This window comes from Oncorhynchus gorbuscha, linkage group LG15, assembly GCF_021184085.1.
Source record: "Oncorhynchus gorbuscha isolate QuinsamMale2020 ecotype Even-year linkage group LG15, OgorEven_v1.0, whole genome shotgun sequence".
In the NCBI taxonomy this organism is placed as follows: domain Eukaryota; kingdom Metazoa; phylum Chordata; class Actinopteri; order Salmoniformes; family Salmonidae; genus Oncorhynchus; species Oncorhynchus gorbuscha.
In genome coordinates, this window is record NC_060187.1 from 15769769 (window position 1) to 15796777 (window position 27009).

Consider the following 27009-nt stretch of genomic DNA (forward strand, 5'->3'; position numbering starts at 1 on the left):
TGTTAGATATTACAGCATGGTCGGAACTAGAAGCACAAGCATTTCGCTACACTCACATTAACATCTACTAGCCATGTGTATGTGACCAATAACATTTGATTTGCTTTGATTTGACTCTCTTGTAGTGTTAAGCAAGATAGCAAACAGGCCATCTCCACTCTAAGTCCCACTCATAACAAGCCAGAAACACATCCACAACACTTTGTTACCCACACACTCTCAGCCACACAGGGGAGCCTGGAGATCTGACGAAGGCTTGAGAGACTGACGAGCCGGCGGAGGCAGGGGAGCCTGGAGATCTGGTGAAGGCTTGAGAGACTGACGAGCCGGCGGAGGCAGGGGAGCCTGGAGATCTGGCGAAGGCTTGAGAGACTGACGAGCCGGCGGAGGCAGGGGAGCCTGGAGATCTGGCGAAGGCTTGAGAGACTGACGAGCCGGCGGAGGCAGGGGAGCCTGGAGATCTGACGAAGGCTTGAGAGACTGACGAGCCGGCGGAGGCAGGGGAGCCTGGAGATCTGGCGAAGGCTTGAGAGACTGACGAGCCGGCGGAGGCAGGGGAGCCTGGAGATCTGATGGAGGCTTGAGAGACTGACGAGCCGGCGGAGGCAGGGGAGCCTGGAGATCTGGCGAAGGTTTGAGAGACTGACGAGCCGGCGGAGGCAGGGGAGCCTGGAGATCTGGCGAAGGTTTGAGAGACTGACGAGCCGGCGGAGGCAGGGGAGCCTGACAATCTGGCTGAGGCATGTAAACCTGTAGTGGCTCCCAGACCCAACGTCATTCCACCTGACACAAAAACACTAAAAACACTCCCTGATGCTTCCTGTAGGTGAGCCGTTATTCTGTAACGATGTGCTCTGAGAGTCAAGTTCAGAGAGTGAGTGTTTTAATAAATAAACACATAATACAAAATAATAAACAACGCACAGAACTGACACAGAAACAGAAACAATAACGCCTGGGGAAGGAACCAAAGGGAGTGACATATATAGGGGAGGAACTGAAGGGAGTGACAGATATTGGGAAGGTAATCAGGGGAGTGACAGATATAGGGGAGGAACTGAAGGGAGTGACAGATATTGGGAAGGTAATCAGGGGAGTGACAGATATAGGGAAGGAACCGAAGGGAGTGACATATATAGGGAAGGAACCGAAGGGAGTGACATATATAGGGAAGGAACCGAAGGGAGTGACATATATAGGGAAGGAACCAAAGGGAGTGACATATATAGGGAAGGAACCAAAGGGAGTGACATATATAGGGGAAGAACCGAAGGGAGTGACATATATAGGGGAGGAACCGAAGGGAGTGACATATAGGGAAAGAACCGAAGGGAGTGACAGATATAGGGGAGGAACCGAAGGGAGTGACATATATAGGGAAGGAACCGAAGGGAGTGACATATATAGGGAAGGATCCAAAGGGAGTGACATATATAGGGAAGGAACCGAAGGGAGTGACAGATATAGGGGAGGAACCGAAGGGAGTGACATATATAGGGAAGGAACCGAAGGGAGTGACATATATAGGGAAGGAACCGAAGGGAGTGACATATATAGGGAAGGAACCAAAGGGAGTGACAGATATAGGGAAGGAACCGAAGGGAGTGACATATATAGGGAAGGAACCAAAGGGAGTGACATATATAGGGAAGGAACCGAAGGGAGGAACCAAAGGGAGTGACATATATAGGGGAGGAACCGAAGGGAGTGACATATATAGGGAAGGAACCGAAGGGAGGACATATATAGGGAAGGAACCGAAGGGAGTGACATATATAGGGGAGGAACCGAAGGGAGTGACATATATAGGGAAGGAACCGAAGGCAGTGACATATATAGGGAAGGAACCGAAGGGAGTGACATATATAGGGAGGGACCGAAGGGAGTGACATATATAGGGAAGGAACCAAAGGGAGTGACAGATATAGGGAAGGAATCGAGGGAGTGACAGATATAGGGAAGGAACCGAAGGGAGTGACATATATAGGGAAGGAACCAAAGGGAGTGACAGATATAGGGAAGGAATTGAGGGGAGTGACATATAGGGAAGGAACCAAAGGGAGTGACATATATAGGGAAGGAACCATAGGGAGTGACAGATATAGGGAAGGAACCATAGGGAGTGACAGATATAGGAACCGAAGGAACCGAAGGGAGTGACATATATAGGGAAGGAACCAAAGGGAGTGACAGATATAGGGAAGGAACCGAAGGGAGTGACATATATAGGGAAGGAACCGAAGGGAGTGACATATATAGGGAAGGAACCGAAGGGAGTGACATATATAGGGAAGGAACCAAAGGGAGTGACATATATAGGGAAGGAACCAAAGGGAGTGACATATATAGGGGAACCAAGGGAGTGAACCGGGAAGGAACCGAGGGAGTGACATATATAGGGGAGGAACCGAAGGGAGTGACATATAGGGAAAGAACCGAAGGGAGTGACAGATATAGGGGAGGAACCGAAGGGAGTGACATATATAGGGAAGGAACCGAAGGGAGTGACATATATAGGGAAGGATCCAAAGGGAGTGACATATATAGGGAAGGAACCGAAGGGAGTGACAGATATAGGGGAGGAACCGAAGGGAGTGACAGATATAGGGAAGGAACCGAAGGGAGTGACATATATAGGGAAGGAACCGAAGGGAGTGACATATATAGGGAAGGAACCAAAGGGAGTGACAGATATAGGGAAGGAACCGAAGGGAGTGACATATATAGGGAAGGAACCAAAGGGAGTGACATATATAGGGAAGGAACCGAAGGGAGTGACATATATAGGGGAGGAACCGAAGGGAGTGACATATATAGGGAAGGAACCGAAGGGAGTGACATATATAGGGAAGGAACCGAAGGGAGTGACATATATAGGGGAGGAACCGAAGGGAGTGACATATATAGGGAAGGAACCGAAGGCAGTGACATATATAGGGAAGGAACCGAAGGGAGTGACATATATAGGGGAGGGACCGAAGGGAGTGACATATATAGGGAAGGAACCAAAGGGAGTGACAGATATAGGGAAGGAATCGAGGGGAGTGACAGATATAGGGAAGGAACCGAAGGGAGTGACATATATAGGGAAGGAACCAAAGGGAGTGACAGATATAGGGAAGGAATTGAGGGGAGTGACATATATAGGGAAGGAACCAAAGGGAGTGACATATATAGGGAAGGAACCATAGGGAGTGACAGATATAGGGAAGGAACCATAGGGAGTGACAGATATAGGGAAGGAACCGAAGGGAGTGACATATATAGGGAAGGAACCAAAGGGAGTGACAGATATAGGGAAGGAACCGAAGGGAGTGACATATATAGGGAAGGAACCAAAGGGAGTGACAGATATAGGGAAGGAACCAAAGGGAGTGACAGATATAGGGAAGGAACCAAAGGGAGTGACAGATATAGGGAAGGAACCAAAGGGAGTGACAGATATAGGGAAGGAACCAAAGGGAGTGACAGATATAGGGGAGGAACCGAAGGGAGTGACAGATATAGGGGAGGAACCGAAGGGAGTGACAGATATAGGGGAGGAACCGAAGGGAGTGACAGATATAGGGAAGGTAATCAGGGGAGTGACAGATATAGGGAAGGAACCAAAGGGAGTGACAGATATAGGGAAGGAACCGAAGGGAGTGACAGATATAGGGAAGGAACCAAAGGGAGTGACAGATATAGGGAAGGAACCAAAGGGAGTGACAGATATAGGGAAGGAACCAAAGGGAGTGACAGATATAGGGGAGGAACCAAAGGGAGTGACAGATATAGGGGAGGAACCAAAGGGAGTGACAGATATAGGGGAGGAACCGAAGGGAGTGACAGATATAGGGGAGGAACCGAAGGGAGTGACAGATATAGGGGAGGAACCGAAGGGAGTGACAGATATAGGGGAGGTAATCAGGGGAGTGGCAGATATAGGGAAGGAACCAAAGGGAGTGACAGATATAGGGAAGGAACCAAAGGGAGTGACAGATATAGGGGAGGAACCGAAGGGAGTGACAGATATAGGGAGGAACCGAAGGGAGTGACAGATATAGGGGAGGTAATCAGGGGAGTGACAGATATAGGGGAGGTAATCAGGGGAGTGACAGATATAGGGAAGGAACCGAAGGGAGTGACAGATATAGGGAAGGTAATCAGGGGAGTGACAGATATAGGGGAGGAACCGAAGTGAGTGACAGATATAGGGAAGGTAATCAGGGGAGTGACAGATATTGGGAAGGTAATCAGGGGAGTGACAGATATAGGGAAGGAACCGAAGGGAGTGACAGATATAGGGAAGGAAATCAGGGGAGTGACAGATATTGGGAAGGTAATCAGGGGAGTGACAGATATAGGGAAGGAACCGAAGGGAGTGACAGATATAGGGAAGGAAATCAGGGGAGTGACAGATATTGGGAAGGTAATCAGGGGAGTGACAGATATGGGGAAGGAACCGAAGGGAGTGACAGATATAGGGAAGGTAATCAGGGGAGTGACAGATATAGGGAAGGAAATCAGGGGAGTGACAGATATAGGGAAGGAAATCAGGGGAGTGACAGATATAGGGAAGGAAATCAGGGGAGTGACAGATATTGGGAAGGTAATCAGGGGAGTGACAGATATAGGGAAGGTAATCAGGGGAGTGACAGATATAGGGAAGGTAATCAGGGGAGTGACAGATATAGGGAAGGTAATCAGGGGAGTGACAGATATTGGGAAGGTAATCAGGGGAGTGACAGATATTGGGAAGGTAATCAGGGGAGTGACAGATATAGGGAAGGAAATCAGGGGAGTGACAGATATAGGGAAGGAATCAGGGGAGTGATGGAGTCCAGGTGAGTGATGATGGTGACAGGTGTGCGCCATCATGAGCAGCCTGGTGACCTAGAGGCTGGAGAGGGAGCACACATGACATTACTGCCTTATTCCCTCATCAATCTACACACAATAACGCTCAGTACTTTGTAGAAGCAGTGATCACAGCCTCCAGTCTTCTTAGTTATGAAACTACAAGCTTGGCACACCTGTATTTGGGGAGTTTCTCCCATTCTTCTCTGCAGATCATCTCATGCTCTGTCAGGTTGGATGGGGAGCGTCACTGCACACCTATTTTCAGGCCCCCCCAGAGATGTTTGATCAGGTTCAAGTCCGGGCTCTGGCTGGGCCACTCAAGGACATTCAGAGTCCCGAAGCCACTCATGCGTTGTCTTTGCTGTGAGCTTAGGGTCATTGTCCTGTTGGAAGTTGAACCTTCGCCCCAGTCTGAGGGCATAGGCCCAACCACTTGGGAGCCAGGCCCGGCCAATCAGAATTTGTTTTTCCCAACGAAAGGGCTTTATTACAGACAGAAATATTCCGTTTCATCAGCTGTCCGGGTGGTGATGTGGGATTTGGAGGTCCTGGGCAGGCGTAGTTGCACGTGGTCTGCGGTTGTCAGGCCGGTTGGATGTACTGCCAAATTCTCTAAAATGATGAGGCGACTTATGGTAGAAAAATGAACATTCAATTCTCTGGCAACAGCTCTGGTGGATATTCCTGCTGTCAGCATGCCAATTGCTTGCCCCCTCAAAACATCTGTGGCATTGTGTCACGTCCTGACCATAGAAAACCTGTATTTTCTATGGTAGAGTAGGTCAGGGCGTGACTAGGGGTTTTTGTTCTAGTTTATATTTTCTATGTGGGGTTCTAAGTTTGATTTTCTATGTTGGTGATTTGTATGATTCCCAATTAGAGGCAGCTGGTTATCGTTGTCTCTATTTGGGAATCATACTTAAGTAGCATCTTTTCCACCTGTGGGTTATGGGATATTGTTTGTATGTATGTGTTTTGAGTTAGTGCACATAGCATATCTGTAGTCACAGTTCGCTGTTAATGTATAGTTTATTTGTTTTGGTCGTTGCTTAGTTTCACTTTCATTAAGATATGTGGAACTCAACATACCAAGATAATCCATCCACCTGACAGGTGTGGATTATCAAGAAGCTGATTAAACAGCATGATCCTTCCAAAGGTTCACCTTGTGCTGGGGACAATAAAAGCCACTCTAAAATGTGCAGTTTTGCCTTGGTCCAATCATCATTATTACAAACAACGTGACACATTGTGTTATGTGGCAAAACTGCACATTTTAGAGTGGCTTTTTATTGTCCTCAGCACAAGGTGCAGGCAGTTTACTCTGGGCACCTTCTTCATCCAAGCTACTCAATGCTGCCCCCCTTTTCACCAAGAAGTTTTTAAGGACAACAAAGTCAAGGTATTGGAGTGGCCATCACAAAGCCCTAACCTCATACCTATAGAAAATTTGTGAGCAGAACTGAAAAAGTGTGTGCGAGCAAGGAGGCCTACAAACCTGACTCAGTTACACCAGCTCTGTCAGGAGGAATGGGCCGAAATTTACCCTAGTTATTGTGGGAAGCTTGTGGAAGGCTACCAGAAACATTTGACCCAAGGTAAACAATTTAAAGGCAATGTTACCAAATACTAATTGAGTGTGTGTAAACTTCTGACCCACTGGGAATGTAATGAAAGAAATACAATCTGAAATAAATCATCAAGTCTAGTATTATTCTGACATTTCACATTCTTAATATAAATTGGTGATCCTAACTGACCTAAGACAGGGAATTTTTACTTGGATTAAATGTCAGGAATTGTGAAAAACTGAGTTTAAATGGATTTGCCTATGGTTTATGTAAACTTACGACTTCAACTGTACATGATCCTTGGTATGACCATCTTAAAACATTTTCGTATGTTAACTTCGTGCAACAACAGGGTCATCAAATTAAGATCCTACACCTGTATGTGTCCATTCCCAGACATTGGTGATGTTAGCTCAGTAAGACTGAGGTAAATGACTTGCCAGAGACATGGAACATATGACAGTGTGCATGAGCATGTGTGCATACTGTAGATAGTCTATAGAGGACCATGTGGCACGGCTGTGAAGGTCTGAGCACATATCCCGCTTTCTCTTTCTTGCTGTGCGTGTGTTTGTCTTTGTGCGTGTGTGTGTGTGTGTGTGTGTGTGTGTGTGTGTGTGTGTGTGTGTGTGTGTGTGTGTGTGTGTGTGTGTGTGTGTGTGTGTGTGTGTGTGTGTGTGTGTGTGTGTGTGTGTGTGTGTGTGTGTGTGTGTGTGTGTGTGTGTGTGTGTGTGTGTGCACTGATCTTTGGTAATGTAACAAGACTGATTCGCTATGACATATCTGTTCCTGGTACACACACACACACACACACACACACACACACACACACACACACACACACACACACACACACACACACACACACACACACACACACACACACACACACACACACACACACACACACACACACACACACACACACAAAGACAAACACACACACACACACACACAAAGACAAACACACACACACACACACACAAAGACAAACACACACACACACACACACACACACATATATATATATATATAATGACTGCTTAGGGAAAGTTTTTTGGCCAGCTTCATAAACAGTGGAAAGAGCTGTGCTGATGACATCACAGAGGGGTTCCGTGCCGTCGAGTAGCAGAGCTGACAGACCATGATAGACACAGAAAGATGTGGAAAATAAACACTACACACACATGCACTTTACACACATGTCCACAGTAGCTTGCCTTTTATGTGATTATGATGTTGAAGAGGCAGAAGTAACCTTAACTCAAGGGGGAGATAAAATGCCAGAGTATCAATTATATCATAGAGGGCATGGTGGGGGTGATGGGTCTCTCTGTAAATGGGTTAGTCTTTATGTCAACACTGGACATGGACAATGGACCAGGGAGGGAGGGAGGGAGGGAGAGGTCACTTCAACCAAAGGCTCTTTGGACCCTGTCACTATAAATTCATATTAGCAGGTGACACAGGGAAAGCTATTGCACATTGGCCAGCTGTATGTGTTTACCTAGTCCCCTTTAAGAGTTTATCATTGGACGAGTGCAACAGAGTGGGAGAAAGAGAGAGTTTTTACCTGTTAAAGCATAATTAACTTATGTAGATGTCTCTGTGTATGTTTGTGTGTATGACTGTGCACCCTGCTGGGGATGGTGCTGGTGTCAGTTGTGAGGGTTTGGTTTCCCTCTCAGCTGCTTGACACCCAGCTAAATGACAGTCCCTACTTTCTGTACTATAAATAAAGCTCTCAGAGTCAGACCAGTGCATTACACACGCACGCACGCACGCACGCACGCACGCACGCACACGCACACACTTACACCTCCTACACCTGAGTGCTGTAAACAGAGGAGGGCTGTGCTGTGGAAACCACAGTACTACTCACTCTTCCTTCTCCTGACACACACACACACACTCTTTCAGAGTTGTGAGGTTGCATGTAACAGCAGTCTCTCTCTCTCTCTCTCTCTCTCTCTCTCTCTCTCTTTGTCACTCATTCTCTCTCTCTTGCTTTGCAAACATCACTCACTCACTGGAGTGACATATGTGTGTTCTATGTCCCTCCCTCATTCCCTTCCTCGGGGTGTTGATTTGGTAGACTGGTAAGGAGGAGAGGAAGGTCATTTATTTCCATAGAGTATGGCTAATGTATTCTGATGGCCTATCGACCTCCTCCTCCACAGCTCTGCTCCTCAGACTGGGGGGACTGACAGACGAGTGGGAGTGGAGGAGAGGAAATGTGGGGTGAGAGGATGGGGGATAAGCAACAACTGACTTATGAGTCATGACTGAACTCTTATGAGAGCAGCTGTGTTATTGTGTGGAGAATCTCTGCTATATGCGATTCAGTCCAGTTGTGTCCTGCCTTGTCTTACCATTCCATCCAGCTGAACAGTGACTGGTGGTGATCTGGAAGCATGTTATGCCCGTTGGTCTGCATTAGCTACTAGGCTGGCATCTAAATGTTGTATGAAAGGACTCAGGGCCCTACAAGGGTGAGAAGGTCTGATGCATTATTTAACTCATCCCTTCTGCTGATTGGCTGACATACAGTAAGTACCAGGATGTATGGCTCCTTGTCCTATTACAGTGGGCTTAAATTGACTCTTTTCCAGACAAGGGCATAACTAACTCCCTCCTTCACTCCATCCATCTATCCATCTCTCTTTTCACCAATCCTCCCTCCCTCCCAATCGTATTTCCCTCCTTCCTCCATCCTTCTCTCTTTCCTTCTCTCCCTCCCTCTGTCCCTGTTAGTTGTAATGATGGACAGCAACTGTAAAGTAATTATATCTGTCAGGAGAAATTATCTGCTGGTGCTTACTGGAAATCAGCCTGTACTTCATGAGGAAGAAACTGCTCTGTCACTGGAAATCAGCCTGTACTTCACGAGGAAGAAACTGCTCTGTCACTGGAAATCAGCCTGCACTTCATGAGGAAGAAACTGCTCTGTCACTGGAAATCAGCCTGTACTTCACGAGGAAGAAACTGCTCTGTCACTGGAAATCAGCCTGCACTTCATGAGGAAGAAACTGCTCTGTCACTGGAAATCAACCTGCACTTCATGAGGAAGAAACTGCTCTGTCACTGGAAATCAGCCTGTACTTCACGAGGAAGAAACTGCTCTGTCACTGGAAATCAGCCTGTACTTCACAAGGAAGAAACTGCTCTGTCACTGGAAACCAGCCTGCACTTCATGAGGAAGAAACTGCTCTGTCACTGGAAATCAGCCTGTACTTCATGAGGAAGAAACTGCTCTGTCACTGGAAATCAGCCTGTACTTCACAAGGAAGAAACTGCTCTGTCACTGGAAACCAGCCTGCACTTCATGAGGAAGAAACTGCTCTGTCACTGGAAACCAGCCTGCACTTCATGAGGAAGAAACTGCTCTGTCACTGGAAATCAGCCTGTACTTCACAAGGAAGAAACTGCTCTGTCACTGGAAACCAGCCAGTACTGCTACTCCACCTGAGCTATGATAGATGTAATACAGTACAGTACTGCTACTCCACCTGAGCTATGATAATTGTAATCCTGTACTGCTACTCCACCTGAGCTATGATAGATGTAATACAGTACAGTACTGCTACTCCACCTGAGCTATGATAGATGTAATACAGTACAGTACTGCTATTCCACCTGAGCTATGATAGATGTAATACAGTACAGTACTGCTACTCCACCTAAGCTATGATAGATGTAATACAGTACTGCTACTCCACCTGAGCTATGATAGATGTAATACAGTACTGCTACTCCACCTGAGCTATGATAGATGTAATACAGTACAGTACTGCTATTCCACCTGAGCTATGATAGATGTAATACAGTACAGTACTGCCACCTGAGCTTCCACCTGAGCTATGATAGCTATGATAGATGTAATACAGTACTGCTACTCCACCTGAGCTATGATAGATGTAATACAGTACTGCTACTCCACCTGAGCTATGATAGATGTAATACAGTACTGCTACTCCACCTGAGCTATGATAGATGTAATACAGTACAGTACTGCTACTCCACCTGAGCTATGATAGATGTAATACAGTACAGTACTGCTATTCCACCTGAGCTATGATATATGTAATACAGTACGGTACTGCTATTCCACCTGAGCTATGATAGATGTAATACAGTACTGCTACTCCACCTGAGCTATGATAGATGTAATACAGTACAGTACTGCTATTCCACCTGAGCTATGATAGATGTAATACAGTACGGTACTGCTATTCCACCTGAGCTATGATAGATGTAATACAGTACGGTACTGCTACTCCACCTGAGCTATGATAATTGTAATTCTGTACTGCTACTCCACCTAAGCTATGATAGATGTAATACAGTACTGCTACTCCACCTGAGCTATGATAGATGTAATACAGTACTGCTACTCCACCTGAGCTATGATAGATGTAATACAGTACTGCTACTCCACCTGAGCTATGATAGATGTAATACAGTACAGTACTGCTACTCCACCTGAGCTATGATAGATGTAATACAGTACTGCTACTCCACCTGAGCTATGATAGATGTAATACAGTACAGTACTGCTATTCCACCTGAGCTATGATATATGTAATACAGTACAGTACTGCTACTCCACCTAAGCTATGATAGATGTAATACAGTACTACTACTCCACCTGAGCTATGATATATGTAATACAGTACAGTACTGCTACTCCACCTAAGCTATGATAGATGTAATACAGTACTGCTACTCCACCTGAGCTATGATATATGTAATACAGTACAGTACTGCTACTCCACCTAAGCTATGATAGATGTAATACAGTACTGCTACTCCACCTAAGCTATGATAGATGTAATACAGTACTGCTACTCCACCTGAGCTATGATAGATGTAATACAGTACAGTACTGCTACTCCACCTAAGCTATGATAGATGTAATACAGTACTGCTACTCCACCTGAGCTATGATAGATGTAATACAGTACTGCTACTCCACCTGAGCTATGATAGATGTAATACAGTACAGTACTGCTATTCCACCTGAGCTATGATAGATGTAATACAGTACTGCTATTCCACCTGAGCTATGATAGATGTAATACAGTACAGTACTGCTATTCCACCTGAGCTATGATAGATGTAATACAGTACTGCTACTCCACCTGAGCTATGATAGATGTAATACAGTACTGCTACTCCACCTGAGCTATGATAGATGTAATACAGCACAGTACTGCTATTCCACCTGAGCTATGATAGATGTAATACAGTACGGTACTGCTACTCCACCTGAGCTATGATAGATGTAATACAGTACAGTACTGCTACTCCACCTAAGCTATGATAGATGTAATACAGTACTGCTACTCCACCTGAGCTATGATAGATGTAATACAGTACAGTACTGCTACTCCACCTGAGCTATGATAGATGTAATACAGTACAGTACTGCTACTCCACCTAAGCTATGATAGATGTAATACAGTACAGTACTGCTACTCCACCTGAGCTATGATAGATGTAATACAGTACTGCTACTCCACCTGAGCTATGATAGATGTAATACAGTACTGCTACTCCACCTGAGCTATGATAGATGTAATACAGTACAGTACTGCTATTCCACCTGAGCTATGATAGATGTAATACAGTACGGTACTGCTACTCCACCTGAGCTATGATAGATGTAATACAGTACTGCTATTCCACCTGAGCTATGATAGATGTAATACAGTACAGTACTGCTATTCCACCTGAGCTATGATAGATGTAATACAGTACTGCTACTCCACCTGAGCTATGATAGATGTAATACAGTACTGCTACTCCACCTGAGCTATGATAGATGTAATACAGCACAGTACTGCTATTCCACCTGAGCTATGATAGATGTAATACAGTACGGTACTGCTACTCCACCTGAGCTATGATAGATGTAATACAGTACAGTACTGCTACTCCACCTAAGCTATGATAGATGTAATACAGTACTGCTACTCCACCTGAGCTATGATAGATGTAATACAGTACAGTACTGCTACTCCACCTGAGCTATGATAGATGTAATACAGTACAGTACTGCTACTCCACCTAAGCTATGATAGATGTAATACAGTACAGTACTGCTACTCCACCTGAGCTATGATAGATGTAATACAGTACTGCTACTCCACCTGAGCTATGATAGATGTAATACAGTACTGCTACTCCACCTGAGCTATGATAGATGTAATACAGTACAGTACTGCTATTCCACCTGAGCTATGATAGATGTAATACAGTACGGTACTGCTACTCCACCTGAGCTATGATATATGTAATACAGTACAGTACTGCTACTCCACCTAAGCTATGATAGATGTAATACAGTACAGTACTGCTACTCCACCTGAGCTATGATAGATGTAATACAGTACTGCTACTCCACCTGAGCTATGATAGATGTAATACAGTACTGCTACTCCACCTGAGCTATGATAGATGTAATACAGTACAGTACTGCTATTCCACCTGAGCTATGATAGATGTAATACAGTACAGTACTGCTACTCCACCTGAGCTATGATAGATGTAATACAGTACAGTACTGCTACTCCACCTGAGCTATGATAGATGTAATACAGTACTGCTATTCCACCTGAGCTATGATAGATGTAATACAGTACTGCTACTCCACCTGAGCTATGATAGATGTAATACAGTACTGCTACTCCACCTGAGCTATGATAGATGTAATACAGTACTGCTATTCCACCTGAGCTATGATAGATGTAATACAGTACAGTACTGCTACTCCACCTGAGCTATGATAGATGTAATACAGTACAGTACTGCTACTCCACCTGAGCTATGATAGATGTAATACAGTACTGCTACTCCACCTGAGCTATGATAGATGTAATACAGTACGGTACTGCTACTCCACCTGAGCTATGATACATGTAATACAGTACTGCTACTCCACCTGAGCTATGATAGATGTAATACAGTACAGTACTGCTATTCCACCTGAGCTATGATAGATGTAATACAGTACTGCTACTCCACCTGAGCTATGATAGATGTAATACAGTACAGTACTGCTACTCCACCTGAGCTATGATAGATGTAATACAGTACAGTACTGCTACTCCACCTGAGCTATGATAGATGTAATACAGTACTGCTATTCCACCTGAGCTATGATAGATGTAATACAGTACAGTACTGCTATTCCACCTGAGCTATGATAGATGTAATACAGTACTGCTATTCCACCTGAGCTATGATAGATACAGTACAGTACTGCTACTCCACCTGAGCTATGATAGATGTAATACAGTACAGTACTGCTACTCCACCTGAGCTATGATAGATGTAATACAGTACTGCTATTCCACCTGAGCTATGATAGATGTAATACAGTACAGTACTGCTACTCCACCTGAGCTATGATAGATGTAATACAGTACAGTACTGCTACTCGACCTGAGCTATGATAGATGTAATACAGTACAGTACTGCTATTCCACCTGAGCTATGATAGATGTAATACAGTACAGTACTGCTATTCCACCTGAGCTATGATAGATGTAATACAGTACAGTACTGCTATTCCACCTGAGCTATGATAGATGTAATACAGTACTGCTATTCCACCTGAGCTATGATAGATGTAATACAGTACAGTACTGCTACTCCACCTAAGCTATGATAGATGTAATACAGTACTGCTACTCCACCTAAGCTATGATAGATGTAATACAGTACTGCTATTCCACCTGAGCTATGATAGATGTAATACAGTACAGTACTGCTACTCGACCTGAGCTATGATAGATGTAATACAGTACAGTACTGCTATTCCACCTGAGCTATGATAGATGTAATACAGTACAGTACTGCTATTCCACCTGAGCTATGATAGATGTAATACAGTACAGTACTGCTATTCCACCTGAGCTATGATAGATGTAATACAGTACTGCTATTCCACCTGAGCTATGATAGATGTAATACAGTACAGTACTGCTATTCCACCTAAGCTATGATAGATGTAATACAGTACAGTACTGCTATTCCACCTGAGCTATGATAGATGTAATACAGTACAGTACTGCTATTCCACCTGAGCTATGATAGATGTAATACAGTACAGTACTGCTATTCCACCTGAGCTATGATAGATGTAATACAGTACTGCTATTCCACCTGAGCTATGATAGATGTAATACAGTACAGTACTGCTATTCCACCTGAGCTATGATAGATGTAATACAGTACTGCTATTCCACCTGAGCTATGATAGATGTAATACAGTACAGTACTGCTACTCCACCTGAGCTATGATAGATGTAATACAGTACAGTACTACTACTCCACCTGAGCTATGATAGATGTAATACAGTACAGTACTACTACTCCACCAGAGCTATGATAGATGTAATACAGTACTGCTACTCCACCTGAGCTATGATAGATGTAATACAGTACAGTACTGCTACTCCACCTGAGCTATGATAGATGTAATACAGTACTGCTACTCCACCTGAGCTATGATAGATGTAATACAGTACAGTACTGCTATTCCACCTGAGCTATGATAGATGTAATACAGTACAGTACTGCTATTCCACCTGAGCTATGATAGATGTAATACAGTACTGCTACTCCACCTGAGCTATGATAGATGTAATACAGTACAGTACTGCTACTCCACCTGAGCTATGATAGATGTAATACAGTACAGTACTGCTATTCCACCTGAGCTATGATAGATGTAATACAGTACTACTACTCCACCTGAGAGAGTATTGGGAATGTGTCAGAGTTGGGTGTGAGTTAGAGCTCATCTTGTGAGAGTATACTGCCAGTCACTGTGAAGGCTACATAAGGTTGTTGCTTTATTCCGTACACACTGCGCTGATTGTGAGGGGAATAAGCGAGTGTTGGGAATGCATTGTGCAAGGTTTATATGTTGGTATGTACTTGTTTTTACTGTTGTCAGTTTGTTTGTTTGTAGCTCTGTGCTGTTGAGAGGGAGATGTGTGTAATGTGTCGTGTATAACGTGTGTGTGTTTTCTGTGTTTCAGCTAGCCCAGGATGAGGGCAGCCCGGTGCGAGGGTTCGGGGTGGTGGAGTATGAGAGTGCAGAGCAGGCGGAGGCCATACTGATAGAGATGGACAGAACACTGGTGGGAGGACAGGAGATCCGTCTCTCTCTCTGCACCCCCGGAACCACAGGCAGGAGCACATTGGCAGCGCTCATCGCTGCTCAGGGTGTGGTAAGTACCTTGTCTAGAAGGACAAATCACATACACGCACGGACACACACACATACGTACACACACATACACAAGCATGGCCACTTGTGCACACACAATACTGTATGTTTAATACAAATCTGGATAAACAATAGTGCTGAGTGATTAACCAAAAGTTATTTAACCAACTTATTGACCAATGTTGGTTCAATTATTTTAATTCCATTTTGTTCGTTTTTTTTTCTGCGAACTCAATGCGCACATTGTGCAGTTTCTGTAGAGATGTCAGATCAAGCCTGAACTGTGCAATGTAGTAGAGTGTTGTAGTTTCCAACAGGACAATATTCTACATAGTTTAGCACAGAAAACGTGGTAATTAACTACAATGACCATAATCCATTGCACGGCTACTTGTCCGGTTTGTGTTTCTTGTACACCTGCTACATGAAAGAGAGAGAAGAACACACAATCGAGGGATAGAGAGCAGTTGCTTCGCGAGGTATCTCTACCTGAAAATACATGATCTAAGTGATGGTTGGTATTCAGCAGTCATCAACAGTCTCTATAGAGATGAGATATGAAATAAAGTCATCAAATGTAAAATACACAACAATATTTCATTAAAGTAATGTGAATAAATGATGGTTATTAAGTAGTCATGGGCAGTCACTACCATCATAGTTGTATTCTGTGTTGTTACAGCATTCAACCCACATAATGGATAGTGCATTTAATGTTTAGATGATCAAACCTGAAACCAAACCGACCTCAAAAAACACTAATCACTCAGCGTTAATAAACTGACAGATTTACAAAGTCCAATGATATACAAATGAATGCATGTAAAAATGATCACTCACTATGCTTGCTTATACAGTATTCATACATGTACTGTATATACACCTTCCTAATATTGAGTTGTACCCCTTTTGCCCTTAGAATGTCTTCAATTGTTTGTAGCATGGACTCAATGTGTTGAAAGTGTTCCACAGGGATGCTGGCCCATGTTGACTCCAATGCTTCCCACAGTTGTGTCAAGTTGGCTGGATGTCCTTTGGGTGGTGGACCATTCTTGATACACACGGGAAACTGTTGAGCTTGAAAACACAGCAGTATTGCAGTTCTTGACACACTCAAACCTGTGCGCCAGGCACCTACTACCATCCCTTCAAAGGCACTTAAATATTTTCTCTTGCCCATTCACCCTCTGAATGGCACACATACACAATCCATGTCTCAGTTGCCTCAAGGCTTAAAAATCCTTCTTTAACCTGTCTCCTACCCTTCATCTACACTGATTGAAGTGTATTTAACAAGTGACATCATAGCTTTCACCTGGATTCACCTGGTCAGTCTATGTCATGGAAAGAGCAGGTGTTCCTAATGTTTTGTACAATCAGTGTATTATTTAAGCAATAAGGCCCAAGGGGGTGTGGAATATGGCCAATATACCACAGCTAAGGGCTGTTCTTTGCACGACGCAACAAGGAGTACCTGTATACAGCCCTTAGTCGTGGTATATAGGGCCTATACCACATATATAGGGCCTATACCACCCCGAGGTGACTTACTGCTGTTATAAACGGGTTACAAATGTAATTAGAACAGTAAAAATAAATGTTTTGTCATACCCATGGTACACAGCCTCATACATCACGGCTTTCAGCCAATCAGCATTCAGGACTTGAACCACCCAGTTTATAAAGGGAAATAATGCTCGCTCTAGAATGCCCTTCAAACCAATCAGAAACGAGTATTCAACAATGCCATGGTATTCTGAAAATTTAAACATAAATCTGTATACATGCATACATATCACCTCCCGTTCCTTCTTTCTCTCGTACTGTGGTGCTGTCTGGCAGAAACAATAACAGTGGAAGTTATTTTAAGAGTTGTCCTAATGTAGCCCTGCCTCACAATGAGCCCACTCCTCTGTTCGCTTCTGACAGAAATCCCTGCTTCTGACAACCCTGCTGTGCTCACTGCCCCTGACACACACATGCCTACACACATACAAAAACTGACATGCACACAAACAGACACATACACTACTGGAATGTACTCAGACACATGCACAGTCAAAGTCATCCACACACACACATACAACCATTGAAGTCTACACGCACACTTAAATACGTGCACACACAGTACTTTGAGCACCTCACCTCTACCCCACTCACTCTCTAATTTCTACCTTTTGAGATGAAAAGATGGTAGGAGAAACTGTCAATCTGTCAACACCTCAGCATCAACTTGGTCATACCAGGTGACTGTGGACAGTATAATGTATAGTACTCTGGTACATCCCAGGTATATTATCAGACGACCCCTGTGTCTCAGAGATAGTACTCTGGTACATCCCAGGTATATTATCAGACGACCCCTGTGTCTCAGAGATAGGACTGTGGTACATCCCAGGTATATTATCAGACGACCCCTGTGTCTCAGAGATAGTACTCTGGTACATCCCAGGTATATTATCAGAGGACCCCTGTGTCTCAGAGATAGTACTCTGGTACATCCCAGGTATATTATCAGACGACCCCTGTGTCTCAGAGATAGTACTCTGGTACATCTCAGGTATATTATCAGACGACCCCTGTGTCTCAGAGATAGTACTCTGGTACATCCCAGGTATATTATCAGACGACCCCTGTGTCTCAGAGATAGTACTCTGGTACATCCCAGGTATATTATCAGACGACCCATGTTCTCAGAGATAGTACTCTGGTACATCTCAGGTATATTATCAGACGACCCATGTGTCTCAGAGATAGTCTTAACAGTGCACTTAGAGACTGAATACTTTAAATACTCAAGACAGTGAATAGGTTGAGTAGTTCTTAGAAAAGCAAGTATTTCCTAGAAAGTGAAGAGCACATAGAGATCCTATTTAATTCTGTAGAGGAGCATGCACCAGGCTCTTTCTGTTGAGTACATTACAAAATGAGATTCAGACAGAAACAAAAGCAACATAAGAACCCTGGAAGGAGAGGAGAGGATGAGGAGGAGAGCCACTGTGCTCAGTAGAGGAATACTACTGTCATTTCTTCAGTTTGTGAAACTGAGTGTGAACACAGTCGCAGATGGACTTCCCCCCTCCTATTTTCTTCTCTCCACCCTCCCTCCCTCTCTCGCCTTCCCTTTCTCCCTGGTGTGATGATGTGGGAGCCTGGTTTTCTCGTGCTTGAGGGAACCAACCAGCAACCAACCAAACAGACTGATGCATACTGACATTTTCTCAAGGAGAGGGAGAGAATAAGACAGACAGAGAGAATGAGAGAGAAGGAGATACATACATACATACATACATACATACATACATACATACATACATACATACATACATACATACATACATACATACATACATACATACATACATACATACATACATACATACATACATACATACATACATACATACATACATACATACATACATACATACATACATACATACATACATACACACACACACACACACACACACACACACACACACACACACACACACACACACACACACACACACACACACACACACACACACACACACACACACACACACACACACACACACACACACACACACACACACACACACACACACACACACACACACACACACTTGTTTTTCAACCACTCCACAAATGTCTTGTTAACAAACTATAGGTTTGGCAAGTCGGTTATAACGTCTACTTTGTGCATGACACAAGTAATTTTTCCAACAATTGTTTACAGACAGATTATTTCACTTATCCAGTGGGTCAGAAGTTTACATACACTAAGTTGACTGTGCATTTAAACAGCTAGGAAAATTCCAGAATATTATGTCATGGCTTTAGAAGCTTCTGATAGGCTAATTGACATCATTTGAGTCAATTGTAGGTGTACCTGTGGATGCATTCCAAGGCCTACCTTCAAACTCAGTGCTTCTTTGCTTGACATTATGGGAAAATCAAAAGAAATCAGCCAAGACATCAGAAAAACATTGTAGACCTCCACAAGTCTGGTTCATCCTTGGGGGCTATTTCTAAATGCCTGAAGGTACCAAGTTCATCTGTACAAACAATAGTACGGAAGTATAAACACAATGGGACAACAAAGCTGTCATACCGCTCAGGAAGGAGACGAGTTCTGTCTCCTAGAGATGAGCGTACTTTAGGGCGAAAAGTGCAAATCAATCCCAGAACAACAGCAAAAGACCTTGTGAAGTTGCTGGAGGAAACAGGTACAAAAGTATCTATATCCACTGTAAAACGAGTCCTATATCGACATAACCTGAAAGGCCACTCAACAAGGAAGAAGCCACTGCTCCAAAACCGCATAAAAAAGCCAGACTACAGTTTGCAACTGCACATGGGGACAAAAATCATACTTTTTGGAGAAATGTCCTCTGGTCTGATGAAACAAAAATTGAACTGCTTGGCCATAATGACCATCATTATGTTTTGATTAAAAAGGTGGAGGTAAGCCGAAGAACAACATCCCAACCCTGAAGCACGGGGGTGGCAGCATCATGTTGTGGGGCTGCATAGATGGCATCATGAAAATAGATGGCATCATGGGAAATGCTAAAAATAATTACGTGAATATATTTAAGCAACTTCTCAAGACATCAGTCAGGAAGTTAAAGCTTGGTCACAAATGGATCTTCCAAATGGACAATGACTCCAAGCATACTTCCAAAGTTGTGACAAAATGGCTTAACTTCTTGGTGACAGGGGGGCAGTATTGAGTAGCTTGGATGATTAAGGTGCCCAGAGTAAACTGCCTGCTACTCTGTCCCACATGCTAATATATGCATATTATTAGTAGTATTGGATAGAAAACACTCTGAAGTTTCGAAAACTGTTTGAATGATGTCTGTGAGTATAACAGAACTCATATGGCAGGCGAAAACCTGAGACAAATCCAACCAGGAAGTGGGAAATCTGAGGTTTGTAGTTTCATTTGATTGCCGATCCAATATTCTGTGTCTATGGGGTCAGATTGCACTTCCCAAGGTATCCAGCAGATGTCAACAGTCTTTAGAAAGTTGTTTGAGGCTTCTATTGTGGAAGGGTGTCGAATAAGAGCTGCTTCAACAAGTGGACTACTGCACGGTCACGCGGGTGCGCCGTTCCTTCCTTTTCCTCTGTAATGAATACGCTATTGTCCGGTTGGAATATTATTGAAGATTAATTGTAAAAAGACCCTAAGGATTGATTGTAAACATCGTTTGACATGTTTCTACAAACTGTAATGGAACTCTTTTGACTTTTCGTCTGGATTTTGCGCTCGCGCATTGTGCCTTTGGAATAGTGAACTAAACACGCGAATAAAACGGAGGACATAAATATGGACGTAATCGAACAATACGAACATTTCTTGTGGGAGTCCTGGGAGTGCATTCCGACGAAGATCAGCAAAGGTAAGTAAAGATTCATAATGCTATTTATGACTTTTGTTGACTCCACAATTTGGCGGGTAACACTATGGCTTGCTTTTGTGGCTGAACGCTGTTCTCAGATGATTGAATATTGTGCTTATGCCGTAAAGCTTTTTTGAAATCTGACACAGAGGTTGCATTAAGAACAAGTTTATCTTTAATTCTATGTAAAACATGTATCTTTCATCAAAGTTTATGATGAGTATTTCTGTTATTTGACGTGGCTCTCTGCAATATCTCTGGATGTTTTGGAGGCATTTCTGAACATGGCGCCAATGTAAACTGAGGTTTTTGGATATAAACATGAACTTGATCGAACAAAACATACATGTATTGTGTAACATTGAGTACTGGGAGTGTCATCTGATGAAGATCGTCAAAGGTTAGTGATTCATTTGATCTATATTTCTGCTTTTTGTGACACCTCTCTTTGGTTGGAAAATGGCTGAATGCTTTCTGTGACTAGTTGCTGACCTAATATAATATGTTCTGCTTTTGCCAAAAAGCCTTTTTGAAATCAGACACTGTGGTTGGATTAACGAGAAGTGTATCTTTAAGATCTTTAAGATAGACATTTTGTGGGCAGAACTGAAAAACCGTGTGCGAGCAAGGAGGCCTATGAACCTGACTCAGTTACACCCACTCTGTCAGGATGAATGGGCCAGAATTCACCCAAATTTACCCAAGTTATTGTGGGAAGCTTGTGGAAGGCTACCAGAAACGTTTGACCCAAGTTAAACAATTTAAAGTCAATGCTACCAAATAGTAGTTGAGTGTATGTAAACTTCTGACCCACTGGGAATGTGATGAAATAAATAAATGTCACATCTGCCCCCACTACGCCCTCTGGTGTTCATCCGGTGTCGTCCTAACCTGCAGTTCTCCCCCTGTATACTCTCTCTCTCTCTCTTGGTGTGATTGTGTGGTTGGAGATACCTTTCTTGTACAATGTTCACTCGTGTTTGAGCAACAGCCCTACTCTTATGCTAATGATTGCGCAAAAATGTATTTTTTGATTGGCTGCCTTCTGGGAGCAGCGCTCTCCTGGGCCACTGCAGTTTGGGAGAGACAGTCATCTATCTGCTTCTGCAACAGTGGATTCACAGATGAGATGAGGGTGGTCTTCGACCACCCGGTCTGTGGAAGGAATGACTTCTGTCCCTTCGTCAAGGTTCTCAGAGTGTGGCTGAGATGGCATGTGAGTTCCGCACCCTCGCCGCAGAGAGCGGCTGGAATGACGAGGCCCTTCAGGGAGCATTCCGGAACGCACTCACTGAGGCCCTCAAGGACGAGTTGGTATCCAGAGAAGAGCCTGATGGACTTGACAAACTCATTTCTCTCATAATTCGCATTGACAACCGTCTCCGTGAGCGACGGTGGGAGAGGGGAGATAGGGTTGTGTCATGTCTTTACTATCATTAAATGAAGACTTTTAGTTTTTATCAAAGATTCACTGTAATTAGTATTACGCAAATTAAACTGATTAATCATGTAACTGTAATTAACTAGGAAGTCGGGGCACCAAGGAAAATATTCAGATTACAAAGTTATAATTTCCTAATATAACTTTTCAGATATTTTATATCTTATCAATTAGTCTTTGAATTAATCAATTATTTACTTTACCTCACGTTAGTCTCATTCCAAACGTCGTAAATTGTTGGTTATCTGCACAAACCCAGTCTTCACTATGAGTCATCCATACATCAATTGTCTTAATTCATTTATTTACTAACTAAGTATTTCACAGAAATTTCACAGAAACAAACAAAGTAAAAATGGTTACAAGAAATGATAGGAGAATGTGCCCTAGTGGGCTAAACCGGCATGGCGGCTTGTTAGACAAAAGGGGAAGTGGGTGTTGACTGAGAAGTCACTACAGATTTGATAATTATAACAATTGAAATACTAATCCTTTGCACATGAACGCTCACTCATTCGGGAACAATTGCAATCAATATTTATATTTATGCTCAGTCTGTCATCTTGATCGCTGTTGAAAAGTTAGTTTCTGTTGGAGAGTTTCCATCCTCTCTCTCTCTCTCTCGGGTAGTTCAGAGCGACATTCATTCATGTTGTTGTAGAATGGATGTTTCTGTGGTTGTCGTTCTTCGCGTTCAATGATACCGAATTCCTAGCTGCAGATTAGTAATTAATATCAAAGACTTGATCTTATTCAGTCGGTATCGATAGTCTAAGAGTTTAACCACGTGGTATGGTTAAAACATTCAGCAATGGTCTGCCACCTTTGTCTTCACGTAATGGAGAAAAACATGGTCTAGTGAGAACTTCTCAAAGTTGGGGTTTTATTTGGAATTGCAGAAAAGGGCTGTCCAAGGATGCCTGACCCTAACTGGGCTCATGGGCGGTCCTCTGATTTAGTTAAACTTATAAGGGAATTGGAGTTTCCTTCATTAAACAGTCCAAAATCACATTACCCAATTTTACAAACAAATCAAATCAAATCAAATCAAATCAAATCAAATTTTATTGTCACATACACATGGTTAGCAGATGTTAATGCGAGTGTAGCGAAATGCTTGTGCTTCTAGTTCCGACAATGCAGTGATAACCAACAAGTAATCTAACTAACAATTCCAAAACTACTGTCTTATACACAGTGTAAGGGGATAAGGAACATGTACATAAGGATATATGAATGAGTGATGGTACAGAGCAGCATACAGTAGATGGTATCGAGTACAGTATATACATATGAGATGAGTATGTAGACAAAGTAAACAAAGTGGCATAGTTAAAGTGGCTAGTGATACATGTGTTACATAAGGATGCAGTCGATGTTGTAGAGTACAGTATATACATATGTATATGAGATGAATAATGTAGGGTAAGTAACATTATATAAGGTAGCATTGTTTAAAGTGGCTAGTGATATATTTACATCATTTCCCATCAATTCCCATTATTAAAATGGCTGGAGTTGGGTCAGTGTCAATGACAGTGTGTTGGCAGCAGCCACTCAATGTTAGTGGTGGCTATTTAACGGTCTGATGGCCTTGAGATAGAAGCTGTTTTTCAGTCTCTCGGTCCCAGCTTTGATGCACCTGTACTGACCTCGCCTTCTGGATGATAGCGGGGTGAACAGGCAGTGGTTCGGGTGGTTGATGTCCTTGATGATCTTTATGGCCTTCCTGTAACAACGGGTGGTGTAGGTGTCCTGGAGGGCAGGTAGTTTGCCCCGGTGATGCGTTGTGCAGTCCTCACTACCCTCTGGAGAGCCTTACGGTTGAGGGCGGAGCAGTTGCCGTACCAGGCGGTGATACAGCCCGCCAGGATGCTCTCGATTGTGCATCTGTAGAAGTTTGTGAGTGCTTTTGGTGACAAGCCGAATTTCTTCAGCCTCCTGAGGTTGAATAGGCGCTGCTGCGCCTTCTTCACGACGCTGTCAGTGTGAGTGGACCAATTCAGTTTGTCTGTGATGTGTATGCCGAGGAACTTAAAACTAGCTACCCTCTCCACTACTGTTCCATCGATGTGGATAGGGGTGTTCCCTCTGCTGTTTCCTGAAGTCCACAATCATCTCCTTAGTTTTGTTGACGTTGAGTGTGAGGTTATTTTCCTGACACCACACTCCAAGGGCCCTCACCTCCTCCCTGTAGGCCGTCTCGTCGTTGTTGGTAATCAAGCCTACCACTGTTGTGTCGTCCGCAAACTTGATGATTGAGTTGGAGGCGTGCGTGGCCACGCAGTCGTGGGTGAACAGGGAGTACAGGAGAGGGCTCAGAACGCACCCTTGTGGGGCCCCGTGTTGAGGATCAGCGGGGAGGAGATGTTGTTGCCTACCCTCACCACCTGGGGCGGCCCGTCAGGAAGTCCAGTACCCAGTTGCACAGGGCGGGGTCGAGACCCAGGGTCTCGAGCTTGATGACGAGCTTGGAGGGTACTATGGTGTTGAATGCCGAGCTGTAGTCGATGAACAGCATTCTCACATAGGTATTCCTCTTGTCCAGGTGGGTTAGGGCAGTGTGCAGTGTGGTTGAGATTGCATCGTCTGTGGACCTATTTGGGCGGTAAGCAAATTGGAGTGGGTCTAGGGTGTCAGGTAGGGTGGAGGTGATATGGTCCTTGACTAGTCTCTCAAAGCACTTCATGATGACGGAAGTGAGTGCTACGGGGCGGTAGTCGTTTAGCTCAGTTACCTTAGCTTTCTTGGGAACAGGAACAATGGTGGCCCTCTTGAAGCATGTGGGAACAGCAGACTGGTATAGGGATTGATTGAATATGTCCGTAAACACACCGGCCAGCTGGTCTGCGCATGCTCGGAGGGCGCGGCTGGGGATGCCGTCTGGGCCTGCAGCCTTGCGTGGGTTAACACGTTTAAATGTCTTAATCACCTCGGCTGCAGTGAAGGAGAGACTGCATGTTTCCGTTGCAGGCCGTGTCAGTGGCACTGTATTGTCCTCAAAGCGGGCAAAAAGTTATTTAGTCTGCCTGGGAGCAAGACATCCTGGTCCGTGACTGGGCTGGATTTCATCTTGTAGTCCGTGATTGACTGTAGACCCTGCCACATGCCTCTTGTGTCTGAGCCATTGAATTGAGATTCCACTTTGTCTCTGTACTGACGCTTAGCTTGTTTGATAGCCTTACGGAGGGAATAGCTGCACTGTTTGTATTCAGTCATGTTGCCAGACACCTTGCCCTGATTAAAAGCAGTGGTTCGCGCTTTCAGTTTCACGCGAATGCTGCCATTAATCCACGGTTTCTGGTTAGGGAATGTTTTTATCGTTGCTATGGGAACGACATCTTCGACGCACGTTCTTATGAACTCGCACACCGAATCAGCGTATTCGTCAATATTCCCATCTGACGCAATACGAAACATGTCCCAGTCCACGTGATGGAAGCAGTCTTGGAGTGTAGAGTCAGCTTGGTCTGACCAGCGTTGGACAGACCTCAGCGTGGGAGCCTCTTGTTTTAGCTTCTGCCTGTAGGCAGGGATCAGCAAAATGGAGTCGTGGTCAGCTTTTCCGAAAGGGGGCGGGGCAGGGCCTTATATGCGTCGCGGAAGTTAGAGTAACAGTGATCCAAGGTTTTACCACCCCTGGTTGCGCAATCGATATGCTGATAAAATTTAGGAGTCTTGTTTTCAGATTGGCTTTGTTAAAATCCCCAGCTACAATGAATGCAGCCTCCGGATAAATGTTTTCCAGTTTGCAAAGAGTTAAATAAAGTTCGTTCAGAGCCATCGATGTGTCTGCTTGGGGGGGATATATACGGCTGTGATTATAATCGAAGAGAATTCTCTTGGAAGATAATGCGGTCTACATTTGATTGTGAGGAATTCTAAATCAGGTGAACAGAAGGATTTGAGTTCCTGTATGTTTCCTTCATCACACCATGTCCCGTTAGTCATGAGGCATACGCCCCTCCACTCTTCTTACCAGAGAGATGTTTGTTTCTGTCGGCGCGATGCGTGGAGAAACCCGTTGGCTGTACCGCCCTGGATAGCGTTTTCCCAGTAAGCCATGTCTCCGTAAAGCAGAGAACGTTGCAGTCTCTGATATCCCTCTGGAATGCCACCCTTGCTCGGATTTCATCAACCTTGTTGTCGAGAGACTGGACATTGGCAAGAAGAATACTGGGAAGTGGTGCGCGATGTGCCCTTTTTCGGAGTCTGACCAGAACACCGCCGCGTTTCCCTCTTTTTCGGAGTCGTTTCCTTGGGTCGCTGCATGCGATCCATTCCGTTGTCCTGTTTGTAAGGCAGAACACAGGATCCGCGTCGCGGAAAACATATTCTTGGTCGTACTGATGGTGAGTTGACGCTGATCTTATATTCAGTAGTTCTTCTCGACTGTATGTAATGAAACCTAAGATGACCTGGGGTACTAATGTAAGAAATAACACGTAAAAAAACAAAAAACTGCATAGTTTCCTAGGAACGCGAAGCGAGGCGGCCATCTCAGTCGGCGCCGGAAGT

The 27009-nt window shown here is 44.1% G+C and overlaps 1 protein-coding gene across 3 annotated transcripts in view; it reads left to right on the forward strand.

The window, feature by feature from the left end:
- Positions 1 to 27009, forward strand: part of raver2 (ribonucleoprotein, PTB-binding 2) — a 151649-nt gene that overhangs the window by 78759 nt on the left and 45881 nt on the right. For all 3 annotated transcript variants that reach the window (XM_046301635.1, XM_046301636.1, XM_046301637.1), the window contains exon 4: positions 15464 to 15655. In XM_046301635.1, the coding sequence (XP_046157591.1) occupies positions 15464 to 15655 (192 nt within the window). The remainder of the gene's footprint in view (positions 1 to 15463; positions 15656 to 27009) is intronic.